Source organism: Microtus ochrogaster, unplaced genomic scaffold, assembly GCF_000317375.1.
Source record: "Microtus ochrogaster isolate Prairie Vole_2 unplaced genomic scaffold, MicOch1.0 UNK8, whole genome shotgun sequence".
NCBI lineage: Eukaryota > Metazoa > Chordata > Mammalia > Rodentia > Cricetidae > Microtus > Microtus ochrogaster.
The window spans coordinates 9,351,248-9,362,152 of NW_004949106.1; the positions used below are offsets into that span (position 1 = coordinate 9,351,248).

The following is a 10,905-nucleotide window of genomic DNA, read 5'->3' on the forward strand; positions in this document are numbered from 1 at the left end:
TAGAAGTTAGTGGCTTATTTGGATTGATGCATCAAGTAAAAATTACGGTTAACTGAAGTTGGCAATAGATAGTTTGAACTTAGTCCTGTTATTTATTATTTCATGTCTTTTGATAAAAATGGCCACAGTACACCCCCTGACAGCCCCTGGTGACTGTTTTCCTATTTCTCTTCAACATCTTCACACCGCAGATGCAGGTGAAGGAACCTGGCTTTCGCATCATGCAGCAGCCGATCATTTCCTGACACTGCGCTGGCGTTTTCTTATCCTCACTTGGAAACACTGGGATTCTATCTGGGGACTGATTGCTTCAAATCTAGCATCCTAAGTTTCAAATAACATCAAAGCTTCTATTACATATGCACTAAAATGTACAGAATTCACTAGGACTCATCTTTATTCTGTACATATACTATTTCGTATTTTTAAATCATTGTGTTACTGGACTACATATTCGGATTTTTTTTTTTTTAGAAAATTACTGAAGCTCTTGCCTGTAAACATGCCATGGTTAAATCTGTGAGAAGCGACAAAACCAGAAATGTTTCATTATGATCTTTTATTATGAGTGAATGTAAGAGAGGAAATTCAACAACCACATACAAGCTTACAAAAGAAAATGTTGAAAGGATTCTCTGCATTATTGTGACAAAAGCAACCCCAAACTTGTTTTTTGTTTTTTATTTTTTTTTTTACAGGATAAAGGGCTAAAGGCTCCTGCAGCGTTGTCAATCGATCTTTCTGGCAAACAACAGGGACGGATGCTGTGCATTTAGGGCTTGGGTGAAGGTCACTGATTTTGATCTAGACTCTAAAAGTGAAAATACCGTAGCACCATAACGTGTTTTTAAAGCCCTCCCAAATATTTGCAAGTTCACCAGCAAAGACAGAAGAGAAGCACCTTTGAAAGCATGGATCCCTGTGAAGAAGACAGCTGTGAGCCGGAAGTACTCCTTCAAGTTCCTGAACCGCAGTCTCGTTTTGTATTTTACCGACATTCTACATGTAATGGATGAAATTTGTAAGTTTTGTCAAGTTATACATAAATTGTGTAGTCTTCTAGAACTCAGAATTTGTCTGTCTGACCAGTTGAGGTAGTTAAAATAGGGAGGTCATTTATAATCTCATCTTGGCCTGTTTGGTAAATGAAGGGATTTTGCTGGTGAGTGTGAACATTGCTCTGTAGGTGGGCTGGAGTCCAAAGAACGTAACGCAGTGGTATCATAAGATTGTGGACGTTTATTTATTATAGCACCATTGAGACATTTTGAAGTTGGAATTGGTAAAAAAATAAAACAAAAGCATTTGAACTGTACTGGGTGGACGGAATGGCAAAAAAAAAAATACTGTATTCTTTTTTTGTCAAATTATACTTTTTTTTTCCAAAAATTTGGAAATAAATAACTGGAATTTAGTCGGTCCCTTGCACTGGTTGACAAGATTATAACAAGAAGAACACATGGATGCGGTTTTTGTTTTGCTGGGGTTTCAGATAGAGTTTGGTTTATAAGAAGCAAACAGGGCCAACGTCCACACCAAATTCTTGATCGGGACCACCGATGTCATAGGGCGCGATGTCTATGATGGGTAGTCTCAGAGCCTTGCGTGTTCGATATTCAAAGACAGTTTTGCTCCATTCCCCGGTGTGTTTCTATTCAAAAGAGGAAAAACACGTATTAGAAAAGAGCCATGGCATTATAGCACATAGATGGCATGCTTAGCTGATTATGTTGGACAACTGCCTTCTGCTCTCATGGAGTAGTGAGTGCACATGGAACCTTCTAGAACATATGAGAACTTCTGTATTTGAAGTTGTAATGTTCTTGGTTGATCAATAAAATTATTAGTCAAACCCTGGTCAGACTTAAGAGTTAACCCAGAAGGGAGATAGTCACAGATAGGCTAACCCATTTTCAAGCCTGGTTCTGGTTGTTCCTTTCATAGTATAGCTGGCTGCTTTACTAAGAAGTGGTTGAGTCACTCACAATGGGAGTAGCTAGCATTACAAGTGAGTTCCTCCTTTTAGTAAATTACAAGAAAAAAGAATAGTTTTTAAGTCACATGTTATACCTTTACATTTAAAAAAGTGGTTATATGTGATGGATATTATATAATAAATAATATATAGAATATACAGTAAATATTCCAGTTATCAAAGTTGGTTTGTGAGTTTAAATTTCATTCTTTTTTATCTCACCTGTTTTCCATCTAGAAGTTAGGCTCTGTTTTTGTAATATTTTACACTTTGGTAATATTTAACATTTCTGGAACAAATAAGTAGATGCTAAATAACTCATGCCACTAGGCAGCTTCTGTCTCCCTAATTGATTTTTACTTTTTCTTGGCAAACAGTTTGGATGATTAAGCAACAAATTTTGATGATATTTGCCATCCTGCTTTCAGAGGCGTTGTTACTTACTGCACAGCCGTCCTCCAGGACTGTGTAGGTGAATTTGCTGTTTCCTTCAGCCTTGAATTCCCCTTCATTCGATCCCATAAGCTTTAGAGACTTCTTGACATTGCCAGTGGCCTGGTCCATGTAGGCAATACTGTTCTTGCAGTGGTATGTAATGTTCTGGGAGGCCCTGCTGGAGAGGAGCCTGAGGTATGCCAGTTGTACATCAAGGACATCTTCAGGAAGGTCAGGATTGCCATAGCTGAACTGTAACAGGACAAAAGGATGCATCAGAGGTCGTGACTGCAGCCTCAGGTAAGGGCTTCGCGCACTCTCAGCGTGGACATTGCTTTATAAATTCTTCACATACATGATATGCTGTTTTATTATATGCAGAAGTGAATGCCTTAGCAAGTAAAGAAGGTGTTTAGATTCAACTTCCCTAATACAATCCAGCTTTTGATAGGAGCGATGGTTTTCTAAACAGACAAGCGTTTGAGGTATTCTACTTAGTAACCAGGAGGAGGGAAAAGGAAAAAATAATTAAATGACATATATTTAGGCATAGCTTGATTTAAAAGGTTCTCACCTGAAAGCCACCATCCATAGTCTCTCCAAACCAAACATGTTTCTTCTCGGCAGCAGAGTCTGTCCACCAGTTCTTCCGTGGAACAGTCATTGGGTTGGCGTTTATGCACGTCTCCCCGGTTTCCATGTTACAGAACACTTTGATGGCATCCATCTTGCAACCCTGGTTAGGATCGACCCAATATTCGCCTGCAGAGTCACCAATAGAGAGAAGGGGAATCCATTACAGAACTGAGAAGGGGAGCCTGGGCCAGAAGATCTGCTTGTTCATCTGGTTCCAAGTACTGAGTGCTAATGCATTTGCAGGTAATACATAGCACAACTGATTGGTATGTCTGAAGTGGAAAGTTAGTAAGATCCATAGCAGTATTAAAATTAGAAAGAAAGCATTGCTGTTGACATATATATATACACCTTGGTGTGTTGTACTTGCCTAAATCTCACCATTTATTTCAAAGATAACATTCTACTACAGATTTGCAGCATCATAGCTGAGCTTGCCTGATACTTCATATTTCCATTAATGTCCTAAGGTTACTCTGAGCAAAAGCAGTGGTCTTTGTCAATATATTTAAACGTTGAGATAATTTTGAAATGATATTTCAAAATTTGAAATTAAAAGATGATTTCTATATTGATTATAATAAATATATTTTTAAAATAAAAATGAATGAAATTACACAAGTCACAGTAGATAAAAGGCAGGAGTTATTTAAGTAAAATTGACACTTAGTCATTAGCTCATCAAAATGAATTCTAATATATAATATAATAATCAAAATGATAAAATTATGCATATATAACCATGGGAATAGAATGATGCATGCCATTTGATCATTTAAATCATTTTTGTTTTGTATTTAGAAATACATGAGTAAAATTTTTTGTAAAACTGTCCTTAAATTTTCTTATATTTGAAACAGTTTGCAGTTACTTATGTTATACTTTAAATACACCTTCAAATACTGTTTTTTTTGTTTTCTCAAGTGTGTTCAGCTTAATTAATAATGTTTGGGTAGTATATGGGTTTAAAATATTTCCCACCAGAAAAACTTTCTTGGTCAAATTCTCATACAGTCTACAGCCATGAGTGAGAAAGTCTCAGACGTACCGCTCGTGAGTTCAGGATGGCAAAATTTCAGGTCTCTGCAGTTCCGCGCTGGGTTTTTACGAGAACCATCGGGACTAATAAGACTTTCTATCTGTCCATTAACAGACTTGAGGGAAGACATAATCTCCTCGGTGTTGATCTTGAAATCCATCGGTTCATCACCATAGTAGGGTGCAAATCCAGCAGACTTTTCACCGCCTCCAAGGGAGGCAACCCCTCCTCCACCACAGCAAGGACCAGGTGCACCAGGAGGTCCAGGGGGTCCTGGCTGCCCAGGGTGGCCTGGTGAGCCCTAGGTGGATGAGACAATGTGTCAGTGAAGCTTTTCTTGGATTTCCACGGAAGGACTGTGCCATGTGTCTAGGAAAGTGAACTGTAAACAATCCACATATGTTGGGACAATTGCTTTAATTAAAAAAATGTAGATGATCTTGTAGTTTCATGATTGTCAACTTATAACAAATGTAATTCATTACCGACAAATATGGGAGCAAACAGCCCCCCCCCAAAGTACAATTAAAATACTGGCGTGAGAAAATAAAAAAGGGCCTTTATCTTCTGGGTTCAAATTTCCATTGGCATTGCATCTCTGTGCTTGTGGCATATTGATTTTTCATTTGGCACGTGTATGTTTGTCAGAACAATGGTTTATTGCTACATTTTCCCCAAAGCTGTGGAACATGAAGGCACTAGTCATGATTTTAGCAGTAGCAAGACTATACATTGAAAAGGTTGCTTAATGAATGGAATCTCTACAAAAATCAAATTGCATCCATGTGTTCTTTGGTGTGAGGTCGGCATGGTGTAGTTTGGTTAGTTAAGTAGCTGTCATTATATCAAAATATCAGTCATCAAACTATAAATTTTCTCCATGTCGCTGTGGCATCAAAAAAAGTCTTACTGTAATGAAGACTGTGTTAAATTAAGCCTTACTTTCTAAAGTAAATGATTAGCTTGTACTCAACAGGCTACTTCAGTTTAAAAACAATGATGGGTTTCTGAAATGATGGATTACAGCGAGTTAAGTCATGCATATACGAGTAGTGCCTTACCTCAGATCCTCTTTCACCTCTGTTGCCTCGAGGTCCTGGCGGCCCAATGGGACCTGGATGTCCGCTTGTACCATCTTTTCCAGGAGGCCCATGTGGTCCAACTGGTCCCTGAAGAAATGAACAAGATGTTATAATGCTAGAATACATGCCTGCAGTGCAAACATTTCAAAATAGGCACCTTCTGACGGGCTTCTACGACACTTACTCTGGGACCGGCAGGTCCGGGACTACCAACTGCACCCTGGTGACCGGCAGCACCCTGGAAAGCAAGGAAGAACAGAGACTTGAGAAAATCTCCCACAGCTTATGGGATGGACTGTTTAAGATCAGTCCAGACCACAATGACTGTGATGAAATAAACTTCTCTCTTTCTTTGCATTTCTTCTTCATGCTAACCCATTATTGAAAATAAGCTCTTGAGTTCATGGCTCATATCTTCTAGCTTATTGTTCAGAGGTGGAAAGTGTTCTGCTCAGAGTCCTTCATCAGTCATGCAGTAAAGGAGGACTTGCAAAAGTGGATGCACTCACAGGGGAACCTGGGGGACCTGGATTGCCTGGGAATCCTCGGTGTCCTTTGATGCCATTGGAGCCACGCTCACCAGTTTCACCTTTGTCACCTCGTGGACCTTGGGGACCCTTTAGAAATACATTTCAAATTAAGGTCATTATTATGTAAACATATTGAGGAAATAAAATTGAATTTATAATAAGTTGATTATAATTTGCAGAATTCCATTAGCTTTATAATAATTAATCTTTTATAATCTATTACATAGCATCCTCCTATAGATTGTAATAATAAATGTCTTATATTATGTAGGATCCTATTAGCTAGAAATCCCCCTAAAAAATAACAATGACAGTTTCAGTTTACAGTTTGGATTGGTGATGCAATCAATGCTCATAATTGATGCTGCCATAATTAGCCGCGTGGAACTTTTAGGTCAGAAGCTGAATCATTGTCTGTATCACCAACTATAAGTTTGTATTTACTCCACAATTATGTATCTGTCATCCAATCTATTTCCTAGACCTTTCAAAAAGCAACAGAGTATTTTTTTTTAACACTCTAAAATGAGTTTACAAACACAAAGGCTCAAACGCTTAATACTTACAGGAGCACCCCGAGCTCCAGCAGGACCCGGAGCACCAGAAGGACCAGCAGGACCCTAGGAGATGAACAAACAAATGAGCACAGTTTGTGGGACTGAACTTAGTCACGCAACCCCATTTGGAAAAGTTGAGTGTGTCCGGAGGACAGGAGGATGTGAAAAGAATGGAGGACTGGAAACATGGTCACAATATATTGTACAAGAATTAACTAAAATTGTAATTTAATTAAAAAAAATAAATACAGTGAACCAGTCTGAAATTTTTACAAAAATGAAAACAGTTCTCCCTAAAAATCATTTACTAGCTCCATTGTGGTGGGATAGTAGTACACATACTATTATTGGAAGCTAATATTGCTCTAGCCTTTAAAATCTGTTCCCTTCCTCCATCCTTACAAAGGAATCTAAACAGAAGCAGCAACAAAAGAGCCCTGTTAATTCTAACTGCATCCCTGCAGCAAATAGACAGATGCCCATTAATCCCGACTGAAATCAGCACAGATACGTCCCACTGGACAGAAGTAACCTGCTATCCTGACCCCAGTCTTCTTTGGACGGACCAGGGCATATAAAGAGAAGATGCTTATGGGAACTCACCGCTTCTCCTCGGTCACCACTCTTCCCAGCTGGACCAACAGGACCAGGTGGTCCTGGATGACCAGGAGCACCTGGGGCACCAGGAGAACCATTTTCACCACGATCACCCTGGAACAAATTCACGAATCTCACGTAACTATGACAGCCATCAAATTTAATTATACATGTCTACTGTACATAGTTTGTTATACCTTGCCGCCAGGGGATCCATCTCGTCCTGGTTGACCATCTGATCCTGGGTTTCCCTGGTAAAAAGGGGGAGGGGGAGAAAGATGACTTGAAATTATCCAAATACTATGCAAGCTTTTTATTCTTTGAAGAGATGATCTCTATTTAGTATACAAAGTATTAGATACCACTATGGTAGTTTTGAACAAAGACTACTTTAACAAATTTTCCTTCCCGCTCATGCCCAATCCCCTTGCTGCCCCTATCTCTCAGAAGAAGTGAAAATTGTTTTTGGCAATAAGAAATTCCATATAGTACAATGTGGTTTAGCCCTGTGAAGAACTGTAATTCTTTGGCAGATATGCAGGATATCTATTTTCCTAAAATTTCACAAAATAATATGAGGAGAGCAATAATGAAAAAAATGGTATTTATAATACAGTTAGCAAATGATTTTTGAGGAATAGAGATCTAAATTTATGATGGAAATCCAAAGTTAAGTTTACTTAATATTTCAGCATCAAATATAGCTCTCAAAATACAGAGACCCTGTTAAATATTTTGTTAATATAGAATATTAATTGAAAAATTAATAATTACCAATGAATAAAGAACATTTTTATACAAAACTGTATGCTGTCATTTTCTTTATCAACTTGTTTCCTAAATTAGTTAAGCAACTGCATTTCCTTCATTGGTGAAGTTATTGAGAGATATGATTGGCCATAGGCATTTGTAATATTCTAACTTATAGATAGCAGGATGATTATCAGAGAGGGCAGAAAGAGCTCTCTGATATAGGTTACATGGACCTATATCTAGATCATCATAGACATGAAGGGCTCTTTGATTAATGCTTGAATTTTGTCCTGGAGAGATGGTGCAATGGCTAGAGGCATTTGTGACTAAATCTGATGCCTCGAATTCACTCCCAGGGAGCTATGTGGTGGAAAGAGACAACTGACCTCCTTAAAAGCAGTTCTCTGACCTCCATGTGTGCATCATAGTTCCGATGGGCCCATGTGCACACACATAAACAAACACAATTAAATACACATCGTTGTAAAAGAAAATGTATCTGACAACTTGAATGTTAGCTGACTGGTTGGACATCTTCTTTCAGTGGCTACTTACATCCCTCCCAGGTTCACCAGCTGTACCAGGTTGGCCAGGAAGACCTTGGGGACCAGGAGGACCACGTTCCCCATTATGGCCACTGGCTCCCGGTTTTCCACTTTCACCCTGTGTAAAAAGAAATAAAAGACATTTTTACTTTAAGACACCAATTATTGGGGTGTAGGCAGATTTCTTCATCTCGGAAGGGGAAAGGTGTTTTATTCAACTGATATTGTTGTTCAACTTTCTTAAAGCCATACCCTGTATAAGGAAAAAATTGGGGGGGGGGGAAGCAAGTTTTTTGGGTTTTCCTAATCACACAGTGATTCAGAAAGGCAAAAACTCTTTTTAAAACATTTGGTTGTGAGGAACAGAAATTTATGAGTAGAGAAATAGAAATATTAATGATAAACCATCATCTTGCTGACCTTGAGAATCAGGATTTATTAGAGTCTTGGGAAGACATGATAAGTACTGTTAAACTTCCTGTTATTATTTTCTGAACTATTTTGAAATGGGTACATAAAGTATCATATTATGAAATCAGATACAAGTGGAATTGTGTAAGCTTATTTACCGAGTGCACACTTCAGATACTAAGCCCTATAACATTATGGTAATATCAATGAAAGAAAACCAAGAGAGCAAATGGCTTGAAGGGATGGGCAGCTGACATCAATTAAGCTTTGATATATTTAGGAGCTGCAGCACCTTCTCCCTTCACAGGTGTAGTGAAAAAACTAGAGAAGGTTCACAAGTTTCCTAACAGTGGTGTCTGAAATATCAAAATTGATTTTTGTGTGTGTGTGTGACATTGGCTTGTCTGTGTGTATATTCAAGTCTTGTTTATGACATGCTTTCCCTATGCATTTTGGAATGATTAAATAAAAGTTTTGTTTTTTTTATAAACCTAGATGTATAGAGAAGTTCAGATCTTTCATAATTTGTGTAGCGATGAGAAACTATCTCGTATCTGATACAGTGAAGAAATCTCTACATCCATGAAGGGAAGCAAGACTCCAGCGCAAGAAAACTACACTTACCTTGATACCTTGAGGCCCAGGGCTGCCCCTAGGACCTGGCATGCCTGGTGGTCCAGCAAGACCTCTTGCTCCAGTAAGTCCTGCAAGTCCGAGTGGGCCTGGGGATCCCTGTTGCAATAGATAAGAAAGACTCAGGTCATTTCTACACAGTTATATTTCTCTTATTAAATTTGTTATCCAAATATATGGTCAATCAAAAGAACAACAGGGCCACTCACCGGAGGTCCCTGAGCACCAGGTGGTCCCTTCTCTCCAGGTTGGCCAGCATCACCTTTTGGTCCCGCTATTCCAGGGTTGCCAGGAGAACCACTGTTCCCAGCAGGCCCTGGAGGGCCATCCTTGCCAGGAGCTCCACTTGGCCCTGGGGGGCCTGGGTTACCCTGCAAATAAATGAAATTTGAAATATACATTAAGAGTTTTTGTTTTGTTTTTTTGTCCTTGCCTTTTACTTATTTTCAATTTTATATGGGATTTGGCAGATACATATCAAGATATCACTTTCTCCTCCTAGATATATGAAGTCTGTCAGTAAGATGCATTCGAAGAAGACTAGAAAGTGCTTACATTGTTGCCAGGGGGACCAGGAAGACCACGCCCACCAGGAAAGCCAGCAGCACCCTGTGAAGCAGAAATGCAACCATCAGAGACAAACTAGAACATAAATCTTTGCCCACACAAATGTCAAGCAAAGGAATGGACCAGGACCTGAATTCCATCCTAAAGTTATTTATGATGTCCCACCTCCGCTTCAGATTTACACCCAACTGCCCGTGATTGACTGACTGACTTTCACATTCTCTCTCTTGCTCTAGTGTCATTAGGAGGTCTTTCCATAGATTGGGACTCAATACATTTTTTTTTTTCAGTAACAACTCAGAGAATGACAGTAAAGGGGATCAGTACTCACAGGACCACCAGGACTGCCGCGTTCACCCTTGACACCCTGAGGACCAGGAGGACCCTAAATACAAAAGGGAGGAAGGACATACTAAGTTGAACACCAAAATAAAAAAAATGACAAAAGCATTAAGCATTAGGAGATTAGCAATATCACCCTAAAAAGATTAAAATAGCTCACATCTGATAATATCTAAACTACTGAAACCAAAATTTAGATTGAGTATATCCTTATAAAGATGATTATATTCTCCTCTCATAACACAAGATCTTATATGAAATGTTAAATTATTAATAAACCAAAATGTTTTATGGGATTATTTAGCAATAAGACTCACAGCGGGTCCGGAACCTCCAGGGGGTCCTGCGGCTCCAGGAGGGCCTCCTTCACCTTTCTCTCCAGGGGCGCCTCTTTCTCCTTTAGCACCTGGTTCACCATTCTGTCCCTGCACCAAGCAACAGTGACAGCCTGTGAGCTAACTTCCTCCACAATGCACTTGGGTTAGCATTCCTTTTCTTTAGAACATAAAACTTTTTTTTTTTTAAAGTTGGGAAGATGTTACCATCAAATAGAAATAGGAGGCTCTCTGAAGACACATCAAAACTAAATCAGTCAAAATATCGTGAGAAAGGAAGAGAAAGGGAAAGGAGAAGGAGGAGAAGGAGAAGGAGGAGAAGGAGGAGAGGAAGAGGAGAGGAAGAAAAGAAGAAGAAGAAGAAGAAGAAGAAGAAGAAGAAGAAGGAGGAGGAGGAGGAGGAGGAGGAGGAAGAAGAAGAAGAAGAAGAAGAAGAAGAAGAAGAAGAAGAAGAAAAAGAAGAAGAAG

General features: G+C 39.1%; 1 protein-coding gene across 1 annotated transcript in view; it reads right to left on the reverse strand.

The window, feature by feature from the left end:
- Nucleotides 1–683: 683 nt before the first annotated feature.
- Col3a1 (collagen type III alpha 1 chain) overlaps nucleotides 684–10,905 on the reverse strand; it is a 36,401-nt gene continuing 26,179 nt past the window's right edge. Inside the window, exons 36-51 of the mRNA XM_005366390.3 lie at nucleotides 10,420–10,527; nucleotides 10,092–10,145; nucleotides 9,749–9,802; nucleotides 9,403–9,564; nucleotides 9,185–9,292; nucleotides 8,160–8,267; nucleotides 7,049–7,102; nucleotides 6,858–6,965; nucleotides 6,264–6,317; nucleotides 5,677–5,784; nucleotides 5,352–5,405; nucleotides 5,147–5,254; nucleotides 4,095–4,386; nucleotides 2,985–3,172; nucleotides 2,420–2,662; nucleotides 684–1,651 (exon numbers count right to left, since the gene is read on the reverse strand). Coding sequence (XP_005366447.1) covers nucleotides 1,505–1,651; nucleotides 2,420–2,662; nucleotides 2,985–3,172; nucleotides 4,095–4,386; nucleotides 5,147–5,254; nucleotides 5,352–5,405; nucleotides 5,677–5,784; nucleotides 6,264–6,317; nucleotides 6,858–6,965; nucleotides 7,049–7,102; nucleotides 8,160–8,267; nucleotides 9,185–9,292; nucleotides 9,403–9,564; nucleotides 9,749–9,802; nucleotides 10,092–10,145; nucleotides 10,420–10,527 — 1,950 coding nt within the window. The 3' untranslated portion in view covers nucleotides 684–1,504. The remainder of the gene's footprint in view (nucleotides 1,652–2,419; nucleotides 2,663–2,984; nucleotides 3,173–4,094; nucleotides 4,387–5,146; nucleotides 5,255–5,351; nucleotides 5,406–5,676; nucleotides 5,785–6,263; nucleotides 6,318–6,857; nucleotides 6,966–7,048; nucleotides 7,103–8,159; nucleotides 8,268–9,184; nucleotides 9,293–9,402; nucleotides 9,565–9,748; nucleotides 9,803–10,091; nucleotides 10,146–10,419; nucleotides 10,528–10,905) is intronic.